Below are 13,036 nucleotides of genomic sequence, written 5' to 3' on the forward strand. Positions count from 1 at the left end.
ATGAACATTAATATTCGGGACTTGTTTCAGGTCATATCTCTTCATCTTTACTTGACAAAGTACTCTCTCTTACTCTTCTGACCTCTCTAAATTTTGCTCTAGAACAGTGTGTCCTTAGAAAAAATTTTTCGGAATTCTTCCTAGGATCAGTCTGAAATTCTCAAGGCAATGTTATCACACATAACCCTAATACCTGACAAAACAAAGGCACCAAAACCAGGTTACCCTGTTACCTTGCATCTGTTCCCTAGAAAAAGTAGGCACTCTATAATAATTGGCTATTGTTAAATGTCAGGTATTATTCTGAGCACTCTACACATTTCAAATCACTTTAAACCTCACAAGAATCCCAAGATGCCTTTACTGTAATTATCTCTAGATTACAGGTGAGAAAATGAAACCCCAAAGACGTAAATTCCAGTAAATGACAGAGCTGTCTCCAAAAGTTCTGTGCTATCCTTTCTGGAATCTGAGCTCCTTAGCAATTACGTCTGTGTATTAATATACTTCATATTCACAATTATTCACTGCCCCCTAATTTATCCTAACTGCTAAGAAGAGCCAGTAATATTGACTACGGTCATTCCTATATTTGAAGAGTTCACAGTAAATAAATAATACAATTATTTATTGGGCTTCCCTGATAGCTCAGTTGGTAAAGAACCCACCTGCAATGCAGGAGACCCTGGTTTGATTCCTGGGTCGGGAAGATCCCCTGGAGAAACTATAGGGTACCCACTCCAGTATTCTTGGGCTTCCATTGTGGCTCAGCTGGTAAAGAATCCACCTGCAACATGGGAGACCTGGGTTCAATCCCTGGGTTGGGAAGATCTCCTGGAGAAGGGAAAGGCTACCCACTCCAGTATTCTGGTCTGGAGAATTCCATGGACTATAATAGCTCATGGGATCACAAAGAGTCAGACACGACTGAATGACTTTCACTCACTCAAACAATACAATAAAGGAATTGATGCTCCAAGTGCTCTCCAAGTGCTGAGGATAAAGAGACTAGGTCAGGGTAAGTTGCACAGAGGAAGTGACAATAAACTGGGCATTTAATGTTGAAAGTAAGTATGTTGGATGGGAGGGAAATGAGAAAGGCATTTCAACCATAAAAATATCTTGGACAAAAATATAGAGGTGGGAGAGAGCTAACCACGTTGGGAAATAGTGAAACATTCTATCTATGTCTGGTTATTAAGGGAAGTGGTAGGAAACCAGGCTGGAGGTTGGGGCAAGGGGATGGGCCTTAAATCCAAGTTAAAAAATTTGAAGTAGATCTTGAAGGCACCAGGGAACCATCAGGAGTTTTGACGTAAGAGAAACGGTGTGATTTGATTAAGGTTTTAGAAAGATATCTCTGGCCATCTTATAGAAGGTACTGATTACAAGGTCAGTTTGTTGTAGGTCATTAGGAAGACTCCACAGGAAAGAAGATGAGTGTGAATGAGGAGGGAAACAGCAGAATAGGACAGACTAGAGAGCAATTTAGGAGGGATAATAAACAGGGTTTGGTGCAGGCTTGCGGGTACATCCAAATGAGCAACAAGGACTGATAAAGTAAGGCTAAAGTTAAGACTCAGACTACAGCTCCCAAAAGCAAGCATAATCCACTTAGTTATCAGAACTGAATAACTCACCAGAAATTAAGACTCCAATAGTATTCAGAAATGTCTAAAATATGCCAGAGCTTTTTGGGAGCCAGAATAAAACCAGGAGAATACTTCTAATAGGAATATATAAGGATTATGTAATTTCATTTCCTAGGGTCAGGTTCAAGTAAGTAGTAGTACAACATAGCTGTATAGCCTGGCATGACTTCAGAAAGAATAGTCAAAAAGAATTTGTCTTTTTAATGAGTTCCTTCTATATAACTGTAACAGCTGGAGAATGACCAAATTGGGACAAAATCTTCAACTCAAAAGAGCCTTAAATCAGAAAATGTATCAATTTTTCAACTGAATTTGGCTAAATGTTTAAAGTTTTGAGATACAGTTTCATTAAGAATCCAATCCAACCCCACCCTATTCTCAAATTCACCCTTTTCTGGAAATGGGGTGGGAGGGTAGGGAATGAAAGACACACATATGACAAGAATAGCACCCATTATATACAAAGTGGTTTTTCTTCACCAAACACTAAAAGTTTTCAATCAAGGTAATAAATTTGACTTATAACAGCATAGGGAGAAATAAGAGGCAACCTGTGAAAGATTAGTTTTTAGGATTACTTTTTCCCATTCATGAGCCTATAACTTGTAAAATATTTAAATAAGAATGGGACACTTTTAAATATATATAAAGAAGCAAGCACTTAATTTGGGATGTATTTATATACCTGCAATCTTATCAAAGGAATTTTTTGGATCTGTAATGTGTCCCTCAAAATATACCTTTGATGATAGTAAAGACTGCCCTACTTGAAGAAAACTGCTTCAGTCTGGTGCTTTGTTGCCATTACGCTGAACAATTACTTTCTAGGTTTTAGGGTCTGAAGAAAGTAAGAGCTTCTATCTGTGGATGAAAAAATTACAATTCTACCTACAATTGCAGACTGACAAGCTATTAAGAAATATGGAAATAGACCTTTTTGAGCAAGAGGGTTTGAAAAAAATCCATGAATCAACATTGACTTTTAGAAAAGCACACATCTAAAATAGACGTAAAAGATGATATCTTCTTTAAAGGCAGCTCCAAGGCCTTCCACTTGAGTTTCTCTGTACCACTCTTATTAACTTTACTAACTTCTATGGCTTCACAACACAAAGAACAGGAAACTGCAGAACTGTGACTACACGGTGGTATCACTACCCAAAGCTTATAGTTTTCAAAGTAGTATTCCCAATTTCTGGCCATGCCATTGTCCTATAACCTATCAAAACACTCTGAACATGTATTACCTTTGGGGGAGATGGAATCTTCTACTTCTTCCTTCTTCTTTACCTAGTACGGTGTCCAGATCATATTCTGCAGATACTGTACTTATTAATCTCTCACTCAATTAATGCACAAAATCAAATCTAGTCTCCAACACAGTTTCTGCCACCAAAAACAGACATGGAGGGCGGGGAACCCAGAAAATGTAGCTACTTGTAAGTTAGCATTTTTAAAGCCAGATTTTGGAAACATTTTAAATGTTTAAACATTTAAACATCTTGAAATCTTACATAAGTAAATCCCTTGGATAATATTCAAATCAATTGACAAATTCTGTTCCATGGCATAGAGTGTCATTAAAAGTTTCCAGGACCAAACTTGACTTCACCATTTAAAATGGATCAAATCTGAATGAACTGTATGAGTGGGCTGGAAGCCCTACTTTTGGAGAAAAAGAGGGGAGAAAGAAAGCTCAGAAGTTTCCAACAAGATGGGACACACCCAGGTCCAATTCCATTCTTTGTGAGCTTGGTGAATGCAAGGCCCAAAAAACCACAAACCCAAAGTCTCAATTCCAACTGGTGGATTCTACCACTTTGACAAGTCACTATAAAAAGACCAGGGGAATCTTTATGGAATCAATGTCACATTTTATACAAACCAGGTACACTGCTGCTTATGTTTCTCTGCTTAACAGTTAAACAATGGGAAAATCAAATTTTATCACTTGTTTTCCATTTTGTGTAAATACTGCACATGTGTGTCATATTATACAATATTGGTGCAATGAGGCTTCCTTTCACAGTAAGGAAAAATGTAGGAGCTGTACATTATATCTGTAGCTTTATTAGAGAGTATTCTTTCAATTCATCAGGGTAGGAACAAGTTTTGAATAGAAATGTCCAACCTCTGGCTCAAGATTTTGAAGAAAATAACTTGGAAGTTTCCATACACAGCTGCTCACTAAAAGAAGGAGGCAATCGCCAATACATAAGTAGGGAGTCTTGATTAAATATTATCTCTGTTGCCTTTCAAATCAGAATCTTTCAATCTACATATATACTGTGAATAACTGAGCTTAATTTTTTTTTTTAGAGCATACCTGAAGAACCATGAACAGATGAAAACTCCATATTTAAGTAATTACATGCAACTCAGAAATGCCAATTTCCATCACAATTAGCCTAAGTTATGCAACATATTTTTGTTCCTTTTTAGTATATAGGTGATGTATGTTTTTACAATTTGCTTAACTGCCTATAGTGAAATTTTAAAATCACACAGACCATATAAAACCATAAAAGAAAGGGTACCTTTTTATTTTTCCCAATGTACCATGTTTCTACATTGCTTATGGAGCTTATACTAGAAACACTGTTAGTTTCTATATAAAGATTTCCATAAAATTTTTATAGATTCTATAAATGCATAAAGATTGTTGGTTTCATTATAACCTCTGTTTCAGTGCCAGTGGAAAGAAAAATTACCTGCAACTCTGAAAAGCGATCTACAAATACAGGGATGGGTAGGTATGTTCAGACTTCTAGCTAAAGAGCTCTAAGACATTTGCTATATTTCATCAAAATATAGATGAGCACAGTGGAGAATCAACTTCCAGCACATTCAACTCTAAGCACCACTCTCAGAACAAACAGGCTACGAAAAAGTACAATTGTGAGAACAAATGATTAATTCTTCATGTTTTAGTACAAGAAGTAAATCACATCAAAACGAATGCATTTTAAAATTGTAGGTGTAATACCTATTATACCTGACACATTAAAAAGCTACTTATGGAAATCTTCTCTGGGATAGGGTACTATATCTTTATTCTAAATTATCTCATACCACATGTTATAATTACTAAGGGCTCATTTTTTAATCTGAAAAATCGGGTTTTAAAGCCAAAGATGGGATTTTGATGAGAGGGGTGACCATAATTTGCTAACATGTTAATTTAACTATCCTCTCCTTCAATTCAATTAGTATTCATTAAAACTACACTAATCACAATGAATAAAGTTTTACCAATTATTTCCATAATTATGAATGAATACAGTAAACATAGAATAATTATAAATCCACTTAGTTAATTACAAGGCTATTTCTAGCAGGGAAAGATATTGTGGTTTTCTTTCTTATTTTTAATGCTAGATTGACATGTTGATAGCTTTGAGAAACCATTTCTAGAAATGAAGCATATTATTATGATTATGCTCTTTTTTAACAAAAATTTTCTATTAGGTTTACTAAGAGCTATATTATATAAACTTAGAGTAAGAGAATGAAAAGAATTTGGTTTAAGTTCCCAAACCCAAAGTAACTCAAAAATTGTATCTGTAATTTAGTAACCTTAACCTTAAAAAAAAAAAAATTAGATTTATTCAGATTACACTTAAGAGAGATATAACTTTTTAAATTTCACACGTGTGTTGTTAACAGGTTTTTGGTTTTTTTCTTTTTTTAATGCAGGATCCATTCCAATTCAGGATCCTACTAATGTTGATGTTTTTGTATTTAAACTAGCTAAGCATTAAACAAAAGCAGATGAATAAGTAATATGAACTCTGAAAAGACCCTGCTTTTGCCTTTGTTGCTGTTTGTTTTTCTCTTTCAAAAAACATAGGCATTGCATATCTTTCAGGAATTAAGACAAAAAAAGCCTGTACTTTCAGGTTTTAAGACAGTAAGCCTACCAGATTTTAAAGGAAATATTGAGTGCTACAGTGATTTAATGGTTTTAAACCATAGATGTCATTGCAGTCTGAGGGTGTCACAGACAACTTAAGGAAGAAAAAAAGGGGGGGCACAGAGAAATCACTTTGTCAGTAATTACCATCAAGAGTCCTAAAATGTGGCTCAGGCTGCTCATTACTACTTCCTTCTGTATCAAGACCCTTATTTACATTTCAGATTACATTTTTTATGAAACAGTAAGATCTATCAGAGCTGAGAGGACTGAAATAATGAGGGGAAAACATTTTAATAAAACGTGTTGGGTCTGCATTACTTCCGTGTCAGAAAGAAAGGCTACTTCTGTAGTGATGGATCATTTATTCTGCTTCTAAACGAGAAGCAAAAAAGATGAAACTGATGAACTTTTACTGCCCATTTGTCTTTAGCAGACAATTAAGACAGAGAAGATCAAAATGGATTATCATACCACGCAGACAACTGGCCCAACAGTAATACATCTCCGGGACCACAGATTTGTAACTCTCTTTTATCCCTCCCCTTTCTTCTTACTTCTTTTTCCACTCTAAAGGCAGTGCTAGCTTTGTGGCTCAAGGAGAGCCAAAAGGCTGGTCATCATTATTCAGTCACAGATGTCAATCTAACCTCCCTTTTTTCTCAGTTTCTAAAGCAGTGAGCCACAATAATTTGTGACAGATTCTTTTACTGTAAGGTACAAAGAACACACAGAATAAAACATCTAGCAGCAGCAAGCGTCTCTGATCAAGTGTGCTGGTACATGGGAAATACACTATATGTAAAAACAAGCACCAGTAGTTTAAGCGAATGGGGAAAAACTGGGCGGCGGGGGGGTCGTGTGTGTGTAGTAATAACTGCTATGCTTTGTGGTGAATTGTCCTAAATATTCCTTATGGGTTACACCACAGATGTGTTAATACTAGAAATATTGTCTAGATTAAGTACAAATTCAGCATTTAAGGCTTATATTATATGTAACAGAGATATTTCTAAGAATTCCTTTATAATGGCACACCAAGGGAAAGATAATTTGGCTTAATCCAACAAATGCTAAGAACAAACATTTAATATTAGAATCCAAATTATAAAAAGATAAATAAAAAAATGCAGGTCTCAATTCCTTTACATCTAGGTCAACTCTCAAATTTCTTGGGGAAACACTGTGTCAAGTTGGAAGAGATATCAAGTAAGGTAGTGATGTACATACATTTATAAGTCTACATCCAGCCTATGAGTATCATCCTCCAAATCTCCAAACTAAGTCACTGATCTAAACAAATGCCTATCCTAAGAGAACTTTAAAATAGTTTAAAGTTATTGTTTTTTAGATTCCTATTATAATTTTGAATTATTCCAACTTTAATACATAAAATACTTATAAGACTATTTATTAACTAAAGTAAAGAGAACTAAGTTAACAAAACGACAATACCTAATCAGGAAAATGGGCACTATATGCAATGACAGAGTTGATGAAAATCTGTATTTCTCTTTATTTCTATCTCACATTTTATGTGTATGTATGTGGAGCACCTGTATATATACATACTCTACCCAAACATAAACACATAAATACACTTAGAGAACATGAAAAAATAAACACCAAATTATCACAGTAGTTATCTCCTGAGTAGTAAAATTTTGATGATTTGTATTTTCTTTCTTTTCATTCTTTTATTTTTGCTTTATCTTTATTTCCTAAATTGCTTTTTGCTCATGAACATATTACCATGCAAGTTTTTTTAAAGTTACCCCCCTCCAAAAAAAAAAAAAAGATCATGGTGCTCACAAATTTTCAGATATAGCAAGAAACTATGTTTAAAAGAATAAACCCAGGTGTCAAGTATGTTAAGTTTTCTCCTACATAATTTTTTCTCATTGGGTAATTCAGATCAAGGGACCAAAAAGATCATCTACCTAGACAACAACATTTTAAAGAATGATTTTCTTTTCCCTGGTGGCTCAGAGGTTAAAGCGTCTGCCCGCAATGTGGGAGACCTGGGTTCGATCCCTAGGTCGGGAAGATCTCCTGCAGAAGGAACTGGCAACCCACTCCAGTATTCTTGACTGGAGAATCCCATGGACGGAGGAGCCTGGTGGGCTACAGTCCACGGGGTCACAAAGAGTCAGACATGACTGAGCGACTTCACTTTCACTTTTCTTAAGAACTATGTGCATGTGTGCTCGGTCACTCGGTTATGTCCAACTATGCGACCCCATGGAGTACGCCTGCCATGCTCCTCTGTCCATGGAATTTCCAGGCAAGAATACTGAAGTGAGTTGCCATTTCCTCCTCCGGGGCAGCAAGTCTATTCCACACAAAACTTTTAAGATGTTCCACCCTTTAAACACTGTCTAAAGAAAAAAATCTTTATAAGATCCTATAATCTTTGGATTGTGTAAATCAAATCCAAAGGGCTCAATTCCATACTAACTTTAAGGTAAGATAAAAATTTAACTTTCCTGTTGGAAGATGAAGCCAGGGTAGAGTGAGAAAATGACTATTTTTGTTAAATTTCATTTTAAAGTCTTGAGATGATATGCAAAGCAAACTATACCAGTTTTCTTGGGTTCCTGTACAATATATCTCATGACCAAGCATCTTCTTATCCTGATTATCCAGTGATATTCCTAAAGATGTATAAGATGCCTTGCCCTCTATACAATAGGCCACACTGCAAAGGTGGTACTATTTATTGTACTGGATAGTTATATTCCACCGTATTTACCCTCATTCAAGGACATTTTTAATACACAAAATTAAATGGAGGCACTTCAGAAAAATGTTATTTTGTACAATATACCACATGTAAAATGCTTTCTAAAGTTTATTATGTAATCGAGGATGCTTTTATTTCAAAACCTTTTAAAAATAAGTATACCAAAATGCATGTTTGGTATACTAACATAATATACCCCAAAAAGCTGGTATACCCCAAAAAGCTACGAAACATTTCTAATATTTCTCAAGATAGAAACTGAAATCCAGAATGTATAACCTGGATTTAATTATAAAGAGTAGAGCAACTTCAGAACTTCAGCAGTATTTTGTGAGTAAAGTAGTTCTTTCTACTCCATTCCATGCCTGCAGAATGCAAGAAATTCAAGATGGCACGATGGCAAGACCAACTCGCCAAACAACTTTCACTACCATCATTAAAACCACCCTCACCCTAAAGACCATTCTTGCATGTGTATCTATCTTCTCCTTTAAGTACCACCATAACACAGTTTCATAATTCATTTACAATTTTAGGAAATGTTATAAACTTCCATCCTCCCTACCTTTTTGTTATACCGGTTCCTGACTGCTTAAATAACATTAAAAAAAAAAAAGTTCACAGGCAATCTGAAAAGGACTTGCTAATGAACTGCAGACTGTAGCATACCTCAAAGTGAAAAGTAAAATTTGTGAGAGGTTTTCTTCCTTACTTTTTGTGCATGTTTCCCCTGAAGGTAACACCCCAAATCTAGCGCCAATATTTTCAATCCTACTTCAGTATGTTTTACTTTTTGTCTTAGGTTCGTAATTACTGTTTCCCTTCCTTCTAAAAATTCATTTATCTCTTTCAGTAAAAAGAACAGTAATAATATGTTGAACAACTCTGAAATAAATTTTGTCATGTAAAAAATTAATTACGCATTCCGAACCTGGTCACTGTAGTCCTCCGGGAATTGCCTCTGCACCTCAGGATCTGTAAATAATTGACAGATAATATTAATTGGCTTTGGATTAGTGAGCAAGCAGAGGATCACACATTAATATTTGATCAGAAGATGATAGCAGCCCTGGCAGGGGATCCAAGGGGGGCAGCTGAGGCTGCTATGTTGATGAGCACAAGGAAGGACTCAGTGAGGCACTCCCATTACCCTCCTCCAGAAATATAAAAAAGAAAAATTTTAAAGACCTGATGCTACTGTTAACTTTAGACTATTACCTAATGCAAAAATCTTGCCAGCTGCAAATTGCCCTCGATACATTTTTCCAGAGAAAGTGAGTCTTAAATCTGCTTGACTTTTCTTCTCTTATCAGAAGTATCCTTTTCACAGTTACAGATGTGGGCTTGGTATGTGTGGGTAGGGGTGGGGGAGAAGTCAAGGTAAAGGCAAGGATCAGACAAGAATTCTTTCAAGGAAGAAACGTAAAATTTCCTGTTTTTAAAAATAAAATAAATTCTTCCCCAAATATCTATGCTCTCTTGAAAATAGATGAAAACAATATAGTTTTAGCTTATCAGTGTTAACAAAATATCATATGAGATTAGACTTGCTCAGAAACTATAAACATACATAGGTGAAGATGTCTTTCATGACCAATCTATTTAAAATGGAATCAGGAAAGTGGTCACTTGATTCTTCAACCATAACTGCAGGATAACCCATCATCTCTAAATCAATATAGAAGTATACTAATTAAAAGCTATTAGTACTCCATTTGCTATTGATTAGGGAAACATTCAGTCTTTTCTAACAAGAGAGATCTGGTTCCTCAGAGACACATTAAGAAGAGTGATCCGAATAGTATCTATTTGAGAAATCATGTATCAATGCAAAATGCTTTCAAAAGCACAATATTTGAGGGTCCCCGACCACAGTGGGTACAGAATATACTACTCAGCTGTCATATCTGTCTTCTAAAATATCAATTTGTTTCTCCATAGCACAGAAGTGAATCTATGTAAAAGTTAAAGTCCTACAAGTCACAAGATAAAAATGCAATTAACTGTTCTGCAATTAAAGAATCAAAAAGGGGGGAAATTATGGGCCTATTCACAAACTACATTTAAATCTTCGAAATGCTAGTTTTCAAGTCAATGGATGTCATTTTTCAACACTCAAGACTAATAAAGGAATATTCAAAAGGTCACACAAAAAGCAGAACTTCCCAAAATAGGTGGTGCAGAAAAGTTGAGACTACCTGTACACTACTTTGGCTCTTAAAGTGTCTTCTGGATGACTTCAAAACTAGGGACAAATTTCTTTACCCTCATCTGCAAATACTAGGAAGACAACAATGATATGTCCAGACCAGTACTGCTAGAATTCTAGAGTAATCCTCACTGCAGTACCTTGCAGGGCTGTTCTGGTAAGTCAGAGGAAGTAGCTGCTGAAAACACACCAGGACTTGTGGATGTTGTGACAGGAGGCCAGAAGGCATAATCTTGCGGCATGAAAAGCACTAGGTCCAGGGTAGGGGTGAGGATGGGGGTGGGGGGAATGGGGACTTGCCAGCAGGATGCAAAGAGACAGCCACAAGCCCAGCAAACCCCTAAAAATGTGCTGTGGGGGTGGAGTAGAAGATCCAAAAAGAGGGCTCTAATTCCTAAAATATACATAAATGACTCTATCCAGAAAAATAACTGGTATTTTAGGATTTAAAATTTGCTACTGAGACCCACCCCTCACACTCCCTGCGAAATGCAGCTCAATGGACACAGTAACACAGAGGCTGGAAAAGCCACAAAATAATCTAAGGCTTATTCTTTTTCTTCTAGTTGTCATGTGGTGAACAGTTAACTCTTCAACAAGAAAACTTCATACAAAAATGACTCACATATAAATCTTTAATATCAAGTTCTCTTTTCTGCAATAGTTTGCTTCTTGGGAACCACAAAAATACCAATGGAAATAAAGATGGAACAAAGTAAAAAAAAGAACTACTTTTTATCACCATTTTCTGAGAGGATGAATATCAGAAACCAAAATTTGTGGTATATTCTTCAATTTTAAAAATGTTTGCTTATAAGTAGGAAAAGGAAGGTCTTTAAATCTCTTTAACCAACTAAGCCAACCATGTTAACAATAAACTACATAAATAATTTTTTAATTATTTATTTATAAAATAAATAATTTAATTTATTTATAAAATAAATTTTTTAAATGCACTTTATTCATATATACATAGAATTGTAAAAAGAAAAGGAAAATAGATGAAAAACATCAACTTGTTTTAATACAATGAAAGTAAAAATGACCATGGAACTCCAAGACGGGTGTCATTCAAACCATATTATTCTAAACTGCCTCAATGATAGGCAGCATCAACTAAATACCTTCATCAACTAAATTCTTTCAACAGTCCTGAGACTAACCCTAGAGTGAGACTCCCAGATTTTAACAGAATCATGTTCCAAGATAATACATGGATTATTATTTACAATGACTCAAGCATAAAGCTTTTGATTCCCTTTCTGTAAGACCCTGAGATTTATAAAAGCAAACTTCATAGGTCTTTAACACTCTCAACAGCAGCATTTAAAAAAAAAAAAAAAGGCAATGCCTTTTAAAACCGAAGCCCAACCTATAAAGTTCCATTCAATTAGCTCAAAGATCCAGTCTGACAGTTAATAAAACTATGAAAGCTATTTTGTAAAAATTAACACAAAAACTAAAAAAAAAAATTTGTATGAACTTTCTTTAAATGTCTATTTTGCACAGGAGGTTGAAATCATTTTTCACATTGAGTCGACTGTAATGCCTTAATGTCACCAAAATATCGACATTGGAAACATCTGAGTTAAAAAGGTCCAAATACAATCTGCTTTTCTCAAGCAACACAACACCCGCCTCACTAACAGTTTCAGCATGGCACATGTACAAAACCGAGCACCCTGCAGTTCAGTAAACCGCCTTTAAATTTTCTGTCTGGCAGCAATCCACTTGCGTGTCTGTATGCTTTTACAAGTACTCTATGTATTTCATTGCATCAGCTGCATTTCTTTGAGTTTTAAATGGTCTGGGAACATTTTATGAAATGTTCTATATCTTTATATGGAAAATAGCATACACTGGAAAACTGTACATCAGTCTAATATTTATGTATCTGTTTCTTTACCCACCATCCAATGTTATAATTGCTAATGCTCCAAAATTTCTTCTCACATTCATACCCTCACTGCCAAATGCAGTGTCACCAAACAGCTAACTTCCAACGCAAAAATCTGAAGATGAGAGTACTACCAAGGAAAAAAGGAAAAATTAACAATTTGTTTAGGCATTGGTAGTAAGAATAGTTATCAGCATATGTCAAGCTTTCTCTAAGAATTGTCCCTCTGACAGAAAATTAAGAACTTAATATAGAAATGCACTACACCCTTCTTTCTCAGCAAATTTCTCCATATTCAACAGATTATTTAAAAAATTAAAAATCAACTTCAACATCTCCCAGGAAAACACAACCTTTTTGTTGAAAAGTATTTAAAATACCTTGCTAACAAGATGTATGGTATGGAAGAGTCCATACATGATTTAACCACATAAGGCTAAAAAGAGATAGCTGGCTCTAGAACAAGGTTTTGCATGATGTCAGTCTGATGAGACACTACCTTCTCTCAGCACTGTGACCATGCAAGACACTGACCCCACACTGACACATGTGCACCACTTCCACTGGAGGTCACAAAAGCATTTCCATATTTAAATCAGACAGTTTACAGTATAGGACTCCC

At 35.4% G+C, this 13,036-nt stretch overlaps 1 protein-coding gene across 11 annotated transcripts in view; it reads right to left on the minus strand.

Annotated features, from left to right (window-relative positions):
- Window positions 1-13,036, minus strand: part of DENND1A (DENN domain containing 1A) — a 527,524-nt gene that overhangs the window by 373,091 nt on the left and 141,397 nt on the right. For 10 of the 11 annotated variants that reach the window (XM_070452577.1, XM_070452573.1, XM_020872163.2 and 7 more), the window contains one exon: window positions 9,240-9,283. The exons of the other annotated variant lie outside the window; for it this stretch is intronic. In XM_070452577.1, coding sequence (XP_070308678.1) covers window positions 9,240-9,283 — 44 coding nt within the window. The remainder of the gene's footprint in view (window positions 1-9,239; window positions 9,284-13,036) is intronic. 11 annotated transcript variants of the gene reach the window in all.

This window comes from Odocoileus virginianus, chromosome 2 (assembly GCF_023699985.2).
Source record: "Odocoileus virginianus isolate 20LAN1187 ecotype Illinois chromosome 2, Ovbor_1.2, whole genome shotgun sequence".
Taxonomy (NCBI): domain Eukaryota; kingdom Metazoa; phylum Chordata; class Mammalia; order Artiodactyla; family Cervidae; genus Odocoileus; species Odocoileus virginianus.